This window comes from Anopheles coluzzii, chromosome 2 (genome assembly GCF_943734685.1).
Source record: "Anopheles coluzzii chromosome 2, AcolN3, whole genome shotgun sequence".
Taxonomy (NCBI): domain Eukaryota; kingdom Metazoa; phylum Arthropoda; class Insecta; order Diptera; family Culicidae; genus Anopheles; species Anopheles coluzzii.
The window spans coordinates 71,145,430-71,157,691 of record NC_064670.1 but is presented as its reverse complement, the minus strand read 5'-3'; the positions used below and the strand labels follow the sequence as shown (position 1 = coordinate 71,157,691).

Sequence of the window (12,262 nt, the reverse complement as noted above, 5' to 3'; positions counted from 1 at the left end):
AGTGTAATGACAGGTTTCATTCGGGGCTCTACCTCCCTCCATTCTAAACAGTTGGTTTGTTTGCGTGTTGTGTGCGGCGGTGTCGTTTGTTTACAAGCCAGAAGCCGAGTAACGAGAGTGCTAGACAGAGAAACACAAACGACCTCAGTCGAAATCGTTTTCATCTGTAAGTTTCGTTTATCTATAGCAACTGTTAAAAACCTTAGTTTCACGCTGTCGTTATCGTATATAAAAGCAAATGTGCATCGCATTGCTCTCAAGAATCGTGAGTACCGGTCGTTGGGGACGCTTCTTTGTTTCGATAAAAAAAAAAAAAACAAACAAACCAACAAACAATCAGGAAGCCGATGCAGCAGCTGCAAAGGTGAATGTGTATGGTTTCTTCACACTAAAGAGAAGCTTATCATAAATCGAATTACACAATCGGACCTTTTGCTGCAAAGATACGTTCGCTTATTGCTTTTGAGATAGAGCTAGAGGAATAATAATCGAAGAGGAAGAAAACAGTTACATATTAGGGTCGGTACACTCTGCGACCAATTCTATTAAAAAAAAAGAGTTCTACCCAAAGAACCAAATTGATCAACCAAGAGTAAAAAATGGCAGAAAAATCTATAACATATTTTATGATTCAAGAGCGGTGATCTTAACAGCCAAGAGCGAACCGCATGTGGCTAGCGAACCGTACTTTGCCGATCGGTGGTTTAGGCGATCATCTTAGCAAGCTGCTGGATCTTCTGCTTGTTTTCATTTTCTTTGCTATCTGCTATTATTTCATCAAAATTATTCCCTATTGGCAAACATAATGAGTTACTGTGTATGACAAATACGGGAATGGTCGATAAAATCATACGATCATAATATGTGCTACAATTTTGAAGGATAGAACACTTCAAACAAGCTTTATTGTTCTGAATTAGAAAATCCTAAAATGACTAACCATTTGTTCAAACCGCGTGTTATTTTATACCGAATAATTAAATTCCATTCAAACCCAAAACGCCAACAGTCTCTATGGGGCTATGTTTGGTGATAGCTTTTTTTTATTACAATATACAGGCTGGAACAAGTTTGAAGCAATAGCACTAGCAGTAGTTAATTCGAAATTTGAAGCAATACATAAATAGCTGTGCATTTTGGATGCGTATTGTATCGTTTCGTTCACAGTTCACAGCATCAACAACCTTGAATTTACCACATGCTCATCGGCTGAGCGAATCGTTGAACTATTTTTAGGATTCCACTTCTTTTAGAAACGGCCTCCAGTCGTGGCTAATCCCTGTTTCATGGAGCACAAAGATGACATGGAAGCGACTGTAAGAATGGGTGTAATAAGCAGGAACCGATAAGTACGTTATAGTATGCGAAGAAAAGGAGGAACAAGTCCTTTAAAAACGTTTGTTTTCTCCAGAGAGTCTCTTTACAGAATGGCAGGATGCCATCGTTAAGATTAAAAATGCTTCAATTACTGAATGTGCTTAAGACTTAATTATATTAAAAATTAAACGATTATTTTAATTGTTGCCTTTTTGTATGATTTTCTTTCCACTGTTGATTTGGCTGAATGATCATGATTATATAAACATTCTTTATAAAATATATACAAGTCCGTTAACGAACGGTTGGCAGACTGGTATCACTAGCCGAGAAGCTAATACTGCTAAGTATCGGATACCAAACGACAGCCAAACATCGAATGAGTTGTTTTCCCCCAAAATGCTAGCAAATGGGAAACAGATGTTTTTCGTTAGATATCGAACCCGCGCAGTTACGATGCAGAGTCGTACAGCGAGCTGAGCCGAAAGCGTGAATGGCAAAAGATCGACCATACGTAGCTTTTGAACACAAACAATCGTGATCGCATTGGATAAGAAAAAGGATATGCAAAAGTGAGACACCAGCAAAGTGTTATTTTGGTTGAAAGTTTTTGCTATTCGATCTGAAAATGAATAACTTTTAAAATGTTATTTTGTTCAAATCGGTTATTTATATACCCTAAGAAAAGGGCATCCTGCATATCTCTGAACGACTATTGTAACTTAACTTGATGATACATAAAAAAGAACACCCCCCTGCTCCAGACACCAACCATCGGAAACGTGCACCTTGCGCGCTTAAGGTAAGGTACTCAAGGAGCGGTGCTATTAATACAGCAGCTAATTCAATTTATGACAGCATGCGCATACATGTACAAGAAATGCATTCGAAGGCACATATCAAAAGCTTTCAGCAGACCATACAAGGGTTTTCCCATAATTAAAACCTTTGCTAAATTTACTTTATAAGGTGGGGATGAACAAGCCTTTCGAAAAGGGGGTTTCTTGGTCATTTCATTAGTTAATAAATTTCGTAAAACAGGTAAAATATTATAAAAGCATACATATTCCAAAGGTATACTATTACAAAAGAAGGAATTAAGTACACTATTTCGATTGTGAAGCGATTGTGGTCAGACGTGAAAGCAAACAAATGTGAGCTAATTGAACATCCTTCGTCATATTGGGCACAACAATCGTAGTAGTCTGACTGACTGGTTTTACCACAGCGCTCCTGCTGTAAATCTTGCATACGAAGGACTCAGTACCTTTGAACATTGGATACACTATGTGAAATGTAGCAATGTGAAAAATTGTGAAAAAAAGCAAGCAGCCCTTAATGTGAAAAAAGAAACAATAATAGGTGTGACCTTTGTAACGATAGTCCAAGATTCAATTTGCGATTAGCGACGATAGCAAATCTATTGGGAATTTCTTAATTAAGGTAAAAGGTAATTCCCGATAGTTGTGTCTACCACCCAATGATTAGATTGAGGGGACACACTCTGCCAACGACAGTCGCATGTTCCATGTGTCCCACCCATGTCGAGGATCAGAACAGAATGCTGAACTTACATTGGACAAATAGAAGATATCGTCTATGCGTAGTTCGGGTTGTCGGCACGATACGAAAGTTTCCTAGAAGACGCTTGGTCTTGGTTATGCCAAAGGTGACTGCACGCTAGCACAGAGGACAGATAGTGTACACCAGAGGTGTGTTGCTCTATCAGTATGTTTGTGCATAAATCTATCGCGCCAATGTCCGCAAGGAGACGATCCTGCTAGACTTCATCGTGATTTGCACTGCGATTCTCATTCACGAGGCGTCTGAGTCGCATTCATCCGGACGGAAGTCGTCAGTCGTCGCGTCGGTGGAGACAGGCACACGTATAAAAAAGAAAAATATCTAATAGTTGGCAACGGTAGCAGCAGGACGTTGCGTTGTAGAGAGAGAGAGCCATGGCGACGACATCGCGGGCGCGTCTGGTGAAAACCGGTTTACGCAATGTTCTCCTGCACGACCACGACAACCGTGCGCTGGATGGAGCGTGAGGAACGGTAAGATTCGTTCTGCACATGGTCGGGAAACAAAGGGGAGCTAATGCCGCGGACAACATTTGTTGAAGCAGCGGTTCTATGTGCCGGGTGTTGTGAGTGTTTTGTGTGTAAAAGACCTCTGTCAATGCACCATGGGACGGTTAGTTGTGCTGGTGCTGCGCGCTGTGTGTGTCGTGGCTGCGTTGACAAACACAAGTAAACGGTGTAGCGTTCTTTTTTTAGAATTTTAAGGAAATTATGAATATTGGACCGGTTGTTTTGTAGAGCTCTGTTCTACCGAAAAGTGTCGCAAAAGAAAAGAGAAGCAAGCAAGCAATTATGGTTGTGTTGCCTTTTCAAAAGTGTAGTGTGTAGTCGAGTGACATTTAATTTAGCGAACTGCATTTGCATCAATATGCCAGTTGTGTTTGATGTTTTGAATTTAGTTGAAGATTTTTCTAGGCAATAGCATTTGGGGGGTAGACATGTATATATGTAAGTGTGTCCTGCCTTTAAATGCTTTATTGTTTTAATTATCAAAACAATTTATAATTTGGTACGGTGCATTATTTATATATCACCAATCGAAAGATACAGGGTAAGGAATTAATTGCAATAGTCGCTTGCTTGATAACACCACTACACATACGGTCTAAGCTTGCCTAATTCCTTTCAAAGGGCTGGATGTTTGTATAGCTTTGTTTGAGAAGAAGGCTTCAGTTTGACTCGATGTCAGCCCACGTCTGTTTTAGCAGGAGCAATGTTACATTAATCCATAGTCACTGGTTCATCATTCATACGTTTTAATTAAAGTTTCATGAAAAATGCAATGCTATAAGTAATATTTATCTATTAAAAATAAATGGCGGTAACGACTCGTCGGTAACTTAACTTTTATGCTTCTTTTCAGGTACTAGTGGCGTCCAGTCGTTTAAGTAAGCAAATGACTCATTAGTTTCGCAACGACGAAACAAAAATCGATCGTTAATTTACAATTTGCGGCGATGAAACCGATTTATGTTCCTGTTGTCGCTCCATCATAAAAAAAACACTCAATCAAAATTTGTGATACGGGAAACTGCTAGAAACATACAACAATTGTCCTTATCATCAATGTAAACCGCTTGCCTGATCTTTAGAAAGGCTGTACATTTCAGCTTATGTGCGTGTGTGTTGTGTTATCGCTTGCTGTGCAGCGAAGCGTTCTGTCAGTTACTTAAGTAGGATCGATAGAAGCAGTATATATGTTGGTTGTGTGTGAAGCGACCTGAGAGGAGAAAAAATGACGATGAACTGAGGGTTCAATTACGTCATCGAATATCGGCCATTTGGAGGAGTTCCGTGAGAAAGAAATGTGGGAGTTACAAGATGCGTGCAGCTAGTGGGGCTCCATCCTACAGAGAGTGAACGGAATACAACGAGAAATGCCGAGAGCGACGATCAGTTCGGATTGAGAGCAAGACGGCCATGCTGTTGTATGCGCAAGCTCGGCACACTTTTAGTAGTCTGGCAAAATATCTCGTATACTTCGATTTCGTTCGGCTTCGCCACGGCGAGCAGTAAGCGGTGAGAAAGTGAATCTGTTTGTAGCGTGAATTGTATAATCTTGCATCGAAAAAGATGGTGGCGTTGCTGTTGCCTTTTTTTCTAAAATAGTTTTGTGTGCGTGCGTGTGTGTTAAATAGTCTCAACTCGGTGTTCCTGTGTGAAAAACGGGAAAAATACCTGTCGAAAATTGTCTTGCAGATTATTCAGTAACAGCACACAAATTGTTCCTGGTTTCCGTGTGCTAAGTTGCAAGATGTTGTTCCGTGGTATAGTAGGTTGTGCTAACAACCTGCTCGAGCTTCTGGATCCGCTCCGTCGAGCAATATCGACGATATGAAGAGGTGAAGCTGGTGAAGGTGGATCGAGCAATAAATACAAACATCACCTTCTCTGGCGTGCACAGCAAAGCATTCACAGCGCATGTGGGCGTAAGAGGGTGGTGAAAATTTATGCGCCGATCGTAAACCGATCGACACTTTGCATACGCTTGCTCGGTGTTTTTGTTTCTATTACAACCGCCTACATCATCCGTGGAATAGGTTCATGAGGGCAAAGTGATGGCGGTCCATGGCGAGGCCAACAGTTTGGACTCACGCGGTGTCTTCTACAATTACTACAATCTCATAAGTGATGATTAGTGCGTTCATTAGTGATAAAAGCAGTAATTGAGACCTCTGAATTGTTTGTTGTGTTTTGTGTATATATAACATACGTTTTAAATAATATTATCAATTTATTTTTTTCTTCTACCTAAACAGTGAAATAGTATTTTAGGGCTCGAAAGTTTAGTGAACATTGAATGTGAAGCGTAATTTCTCCGTCAAATTGTGAAAATTTTACTGACAACTCCAGTTGCGTTATAAGCCGTCAAATGATTGGAATTGGATAAATATTGTTTGTAGCGCATTGGAATTGGAGTAAGTGCATAGGTTCGAAAAACGAATAGTGAATATTGTACACCACAATTTTAAAAATTGTAATGATTTTGAAAGTATAGTTTGTGATCCTCGTAAATCGTGTTTGTATCAGTGTGTGTCTATGACAATTGTGCTTTGCTACACTCTGATTCTGATTTAACATCGGGTCATTTGAAGTGTTAAGTCGAATAAAAAAACGCCGACATGAATGGAGTCACGATGATGGACGAGAACGATGTAGACATCAAAAGCCCGATCAGGCGACTGGGTTCTACAAGAAAGCTGAACTTGTTCAATAGTAAGTAATATAAAAACACTATTATTGTTACACTTTATTTATGTATGGAAAAAAAATTACAACATCAACATGTTATGTATTTTCCGGAATATATAGCTTTTTAGACTTCGTTGAACTAAACTCAAAAATATTAGTATTTTACTATTCTACACTACACTTTATTATAATATTAACTTGAATACGTTTGATAATCTCTTTGACATATATACTCGAGCTCTTCATAAGAATCTTAAATTGTACAGGCTATAAAAAATCGATCCAAACCCCGGGAAAGAATAATTACATGTAAGTAAGCTTAATGCTGAACTCATTATCAGGGTTAAAGAGTCACTGAGGAATAGAATTCAGTTTTTGTAAAGCACAATCCACTGATAACAGCGTAAAACATTGAAGTTGAAGTCACCGACAAGCATAAAAATGACAAGTTTGCTCGTTTTTGAACGTGTAATCAGTGTTTTGGTTCAGATGTATTTTTTTATTTTCGAAACGCTTGTGTAAAACAACACATTTGAGGACATTTACACGGTGTAGTTGACCTGAAAATGATTTTTATATATTTTTTTGAATTTTATGCTTGTATTACTGATTATTATACAAACAGTACAATAATACATTAAAAAGAAATATTAATATCATAATAAATTAATTCAAAGTTTGAAAAATGTTACATTCATGTAACTTTGTGGTGTTTCATGAATACGTACCAAGTGATTTTTTAAAGATTGGTCCACGAACATCAACACCAGTTCCTTACAAGTACAGGTCCCCATTATCTCATGAAAATGAGCTTAACGTTGATTTTGTTTGGCTCAGAGTTCGAAGGGGAATGCAGTATCCATGCGTCTGGGATAGGGATGGACTGAATTTAAGCTGCTCAGCATAACATTTGAGTCAATCAAGTTAAATTGCTTTGTTTCAATGAGTTTCCATGCTTATCTCTTTTAAGGGTGCTTGGTGCTCTACGTGTTATATTGGACTGCTTTAGGGGCGTGATCTCGATCTGTGACCTGAAAAATACCTAAATTAGTCTGTTAGAATGCATTCACACAAGTGGTGCATTATCGATGACGACGATGACAAGTGTTGGTGGAGGTGGTCTAGCTGTATATGGGTGTAAATCAAGCATGTATCGTTTGAATGAAAAAATATGTGTTTATTTAATGTGTAAATTTCTCTTGCAATGGCCGTATTGGCTACTTAAATGTAAGATAGATTGCATTGGACTGGATATTACATTATAAAAATATCTGTTATAAGCAGTCTATAGTTCTGCATGGATTACTACCTACATGCATACATGCCACAGTTTTATCATATGTATGGCAGGGACGGTTTACAGAGACTTGTGTGTTATTTTCGCTGTCTTTGGTACAATTACAAGCAAGGGGGTATAATGTTTGTTAGCCTTGGCATATGCAATAAAAAAATGTATACATAAAGTTACCAAAACATAAACAATACCGTTAAGTGAGGTAGAAAAACAAATACGTGAAGCGATTCATGTGAAGGCAACTAAGAATGTATTTTTTGCTGCGACTTGCACAATTAAACAATGTTTTTTGTTGGTGAAATGAATAAATGGCAGAGTAGGTTCTCAACACACTATCACTTCAACTTGTGCATTTGTAATGATGTGAATGTGCTTGTATCAAATTTATTTAAATGGACATTTTTGATTGTTTTTTTTCCATTTTGTTACGACTATTCTTACGGTAAGGATGGTTATAAAAGGCATGTTTAGTTTATTTTACAATAAATCTATACAATCAGCCACTATATATATCCCAAACTCGATCGAAGAGGAACGATAGTGGCTGGTGCCTAGCTACAACGGTTGTTTTAATTTTATTCATGAATATCCTGCTAAATAATACGTGTACAAAGTAGCAAAATCTTCTAAAAGCATCCTAGGAAAAAAACTTTTTTTTGTGATTTTGGACAAACCGCTTCGTTCGTTCCCGCATCGGTCAAGTCTGGCTGAACGTGGCTGATTGTTTTTGCTTAATATGGATTCAATGGCTCGTTGAACTAATAGTACGAATGGAAGTGATTGGGATATGATCAATCATGTATTATACTGATTTTCATAAATTGGTAAATAGATTTAAAAATTATTTTAATAACAAATTTGTGTTCAAACATGAACACATCAAACATGTCAATCAAAATTGTTCTAAAACAAAAAAAGGAGCGAAAAAAAAAAAAATAAAAACATTGTAGAAACACGTTTTACATGCACTAAAAACTAACAAATATTTCTTGACTATTGACTTGAAAACGCGAGGTTTCATAATTTTAGTCGTCTCAGCATTTTTCGAAAAAGAATCAAAAAAGAATAGCAACAAAAAAAGGAAAAGTATTACAAAGAGCGAAAACGAGAGTAAACTCTTCCCCCTCCCCTCCTTAATCAACAAAATTTCGATATGCATGCCTGATCTAACACATGTAAATGTTTTTTTAACAGAGCGAGAAAGCATGTCTGTTGCGATGTTATAAAGAATCTAGAGTGCTGTGCAAATGCTTTCGCAATACGGTGATGAAAAATGGATTTTAATTTTTATTACTCATTTTTTGATGGAGCATTCGCCTCTGTGATGGATCTTGTATCAAATGACTGCGGAACAAAGTGCAAAATGCATATCATCCGATGCAGCTGCACCGTCAATTTCGTCAATTGCCGTATAATCTCCGTTTATTTTCAAGGAGGTTTTATAAACACTATCCAAAATATTATTAATTTGCTGAAATCGTTGCTTCGGGTCCCGTGATACAGATACAGCCGTGAAGCCCTACGACTTCACATCATATCCGTCATGTATTCAGGTCCCGTGTGTATCGAGCTCGCCATACGCAGGACATTCTATCCTGCGCAGGACGGTTGGTCTCCAGGTCTCCCAACATTTTACCGGTAAAAAAATAATGTATTTTTCTTCTTTGGCGTTACAACCGTTTTCGGTCAAGACAAGGCGCCCTTGTTGTATCATTACTAATGGGTTTGTCTCTCAAATGATTTATTGATTATCCTCAGCAGGATAGTAAATCAAAGGTATGGGGGGGGGGGGGGGGGGGCATGGTCCAAAGTGGGTCTTGAACCCATGATGAGGTTGTTGTTGCGCAATGCGAGTTGACGGGTGTACCATGGGTCCGTCAGGGATACTGTGTATTTCTCAGGCAAGATGACCATGGAAAATTAAACTGTAAATTACTAATACTCGAGAACAACCATTAAAAAGTCATTAAAAGTATTATTATTTATTATATGCGAAATAAAAAGCATGTTATTGCTAAATATGCTAGCTTCCGTCTTCAATAATAGGGTATAAAATAATATAGTTATAGAAAATTTATATCTATAAATAGGTTGTAGAAATTGAAGAAACATAACATACATCAATTGACAAAAAATTTACTAGTCATGGTGTTTCAGAGAATGAAAACGGGAAAGGGTGAGGAAAGCCGAAACACAAATACTAATAGCGCAACAGTCATTTGTTGATAAACATCAGCGTGTTACGTGTTAATATAAATTATTGAGTAGCATTACGCGAATAGAAATGGAACACCTTTGAAATGTGTTTTTTTGTTTGTTTCCAAATTGTAGGGACCGATTTCTGTTTTTAGTAAAAGCACAGCGATCGGCCACATCCCCTGCCGTTTGATTTAAATATTGCTGTTGGGTTTATGTGGTGTGGTTTAATGCTCAAGATGGTGTTGGCTGCATGTTTTCGGACAGACTGCGTTTGTGTTTGTGCGGTATTGTAGGTTGCGATATAACTCACACTCGCTAGTCACGCAACGCACATATACCAATTTAACAAAGGTCCATGCATCGCAACATAAACCGTGCTCACGTACACCTTCGTCTCTTCGGCGTTAGCGAAACATAGCGAGCATATGAGAGAAAATGTAGAGACACCATCTCTCACGCACACGCATTAGTTGAAGCGGAACGTTGCTCGATGAAGTTGGTGGAGGTCGTGTTTGAAACAGAGTAGGTTATTGTTTCCATGAAAACACGGATGCTGGTGGTTGGTGTTGCGCTTGTGTGTCGAAGCCATGCGATTCTTTCCTTAAGCTTTGTGTCCGGTAAAGTTTAGCGGCGTTTCGCAATGTTCTGTGTTCTTTTTCGCATTGGAATGTAGAAGTTAAAACAGGAAATATAAGCAAATAACAAACTCAGGGTGCTCATGTGGACTCCGATGTATAAGATTAAGAAAGTGCGAATGAAAGAAAGTGTAAAGTGTTTATGTTTAACAGTTTCAAAGTGTTATGTTTTGCGTGTAATCAATAGCAAAGAAAATATGTCTTCTAATCTAAACTGATTGTTGTGAAAGTTATGCCTTATTGTTATTGTTAGCAATATTCTTTTGAAAGACAAATATTTTGTCCAATTGCGCTGTATTGAAGAAAGTCTCATAGTAGTGAGTGTTTGTCAGGAAATGTGTGTTTTTATTCCGCCTGTCTCTCTGCCTCTCTCAGCCTGGATTCGAATTGGCAGTGAGCAATAAATTTGCCTAGCAGCATAGCATGGGTTGGTTTTATTGTATACCAAATTGTACTTCACGCTCACTGGAAGGCCCTTGGCTTGAATAAACAGCATCCAGCAGTACGACGTCACTTCCTCAGCTCAGAGTCAGTAGTAGGCTCAGGAATACAACAGAAAAGCTCTCTCACAGCTGGATTGCTACGGAAAATTCTGCTCAATGAGGATGTTGCTTCAAGAGCACAACGAGTCGAGAAAAACGTAACGGGCGTGCCGATTGGAAAATCTCTAATCCTTTGTGTGGTGCAAGTTTGGTGATTACAGCAGTATATTTTAATAATGTCAATGATAACAATAATGATACAGAGGCATCCTGTATGATGATTGGTGCAACTGTGCTGTTAAAGATCGAAACCATTGCGTTGAAATAGAAAAACCTGAGTGTCAGAAAATGTAATGCACGTTTGATAAGTGCTAGTTGGTAACTGTTGTTGTGTGCGGTTGTGCAAAGTAATCGTAGTTTGGAGTTTAAAAATAGACCGATCGGTATAATCAAACGATTGAATGAAACGGTGCTGTGGTAAAATGGCAAAAATGAGCTTGCCCAAAAAGTAAATTGATATTCTACGTCGTAAATGATGCCTCTCAAATTACTTTCAATCTGATTGACTGTTTCCCGAGCACAAATGGTAACGGCAAATCTGTGCATGCGAACGTTTACATCGTGCTTTGATGCTGTGCGAGAGTTGACAGCAGGTTTTATCCGGAAACATGAAGCCTTTGAAGATTAAGAAAATATATAAAGAAAGAATAGGAAAATCATTATTCATTTTTTATGTTAAAATTATGAAGGTTTCACTTGGAACCTATTTCACAGATTGCAATATAATTGCGGATGGTTTTTTGATCGATTGCTACTATTTCCTACGAATGCTACTTTTGAAGCGCAAAAGGCATTTCAAGAATTGTATGATTTTGACCGTGTTTTACAATGGTTTCAGAGTTTGCTATTTGCAATTATTATAGTACAACTCAAGATGTGCTATGAAATATAAGGGTAGAAAAAACACAGCATCAAAAATCGATTTAATCCATTGTTAGCAGCATCAGGAGCGAGAAACAAGATGTTTTAAGTTGTGCTATGTTGAGAGACTTCCGTGAGACCACCGCCACAGTGCAGTGAGAAAAAAGTACATTATGTTGCTGAAGAGAGGATGTGCGCAAGAGAACAAAAATCTGAAACAAAATCGAGAGTTGGCGAAGAATAACCAACGTTGATCGTTGTGTGTTGCCTTTCGTACATTGCTTATTTCCGGAACATGAGTTTCATCATGATGAAGCGATGTGCCTAAATGATACTAATGTTTGGCAATTTTAATATAATTTTAAGGGAATCTTTTGGGTCTAGTAACATCGACCGGTAGACCGATTTGAGTTCAAATGATTATTTTTTTATCTGTTCACTACTAACTAACAACTAGTATAAACATAATGTAGAGATAAACATAAACAATGTGCCATATCTTTTAATAGTTGTGCAAATTGTGTTTAGTTATTAGTGTGTTTGGGCTATTAAAACAGCAAGGCATGAAGAATTCTCGTAATTATTTTCGATTGCGTGGGGTAAATGAAAGTAACGCTTTTGGGTTGGTGGAATGAAACA

The 12,262-nt window shown here is 38.0% G+C and overlaps 1 protein-coding gene across 8 annotated transcripts in view; it reads left to right on the top strand.

The window, feature by feature from the left end:
• Positions 1-41: 41 nt before the first annotated feature.
• The window catches only part of LOC120947243 (SLIT-ROBO Rho GTPase-activating protein 1-like), a 33,434-nt gene continuing 21,213 nt past the window's right edge, over positions 42-12,262 (top strand). The window contains exons 1-4 of one of the 8 annotated variants that reach the window (XM_049608008.1): positions 42-166; positions 4,264-4,288; positions 5,660-5,818; positions 5,931-6,116. In XM_049608008.1, the coding sequence (XP_049463965.1) occupies positions 6,023-6,116 (94 nt within the window). In that variant the 5' untranslated portion in view covers positions 42-166; positions 4,264-4,288; positions 5,660-5,818; positions 5,931-6,022. The other 7 variants (XM_049608005.1, XM_049608009.1, XM_049608007.1 and 4 more) reach the window with 7 other exon arrangements.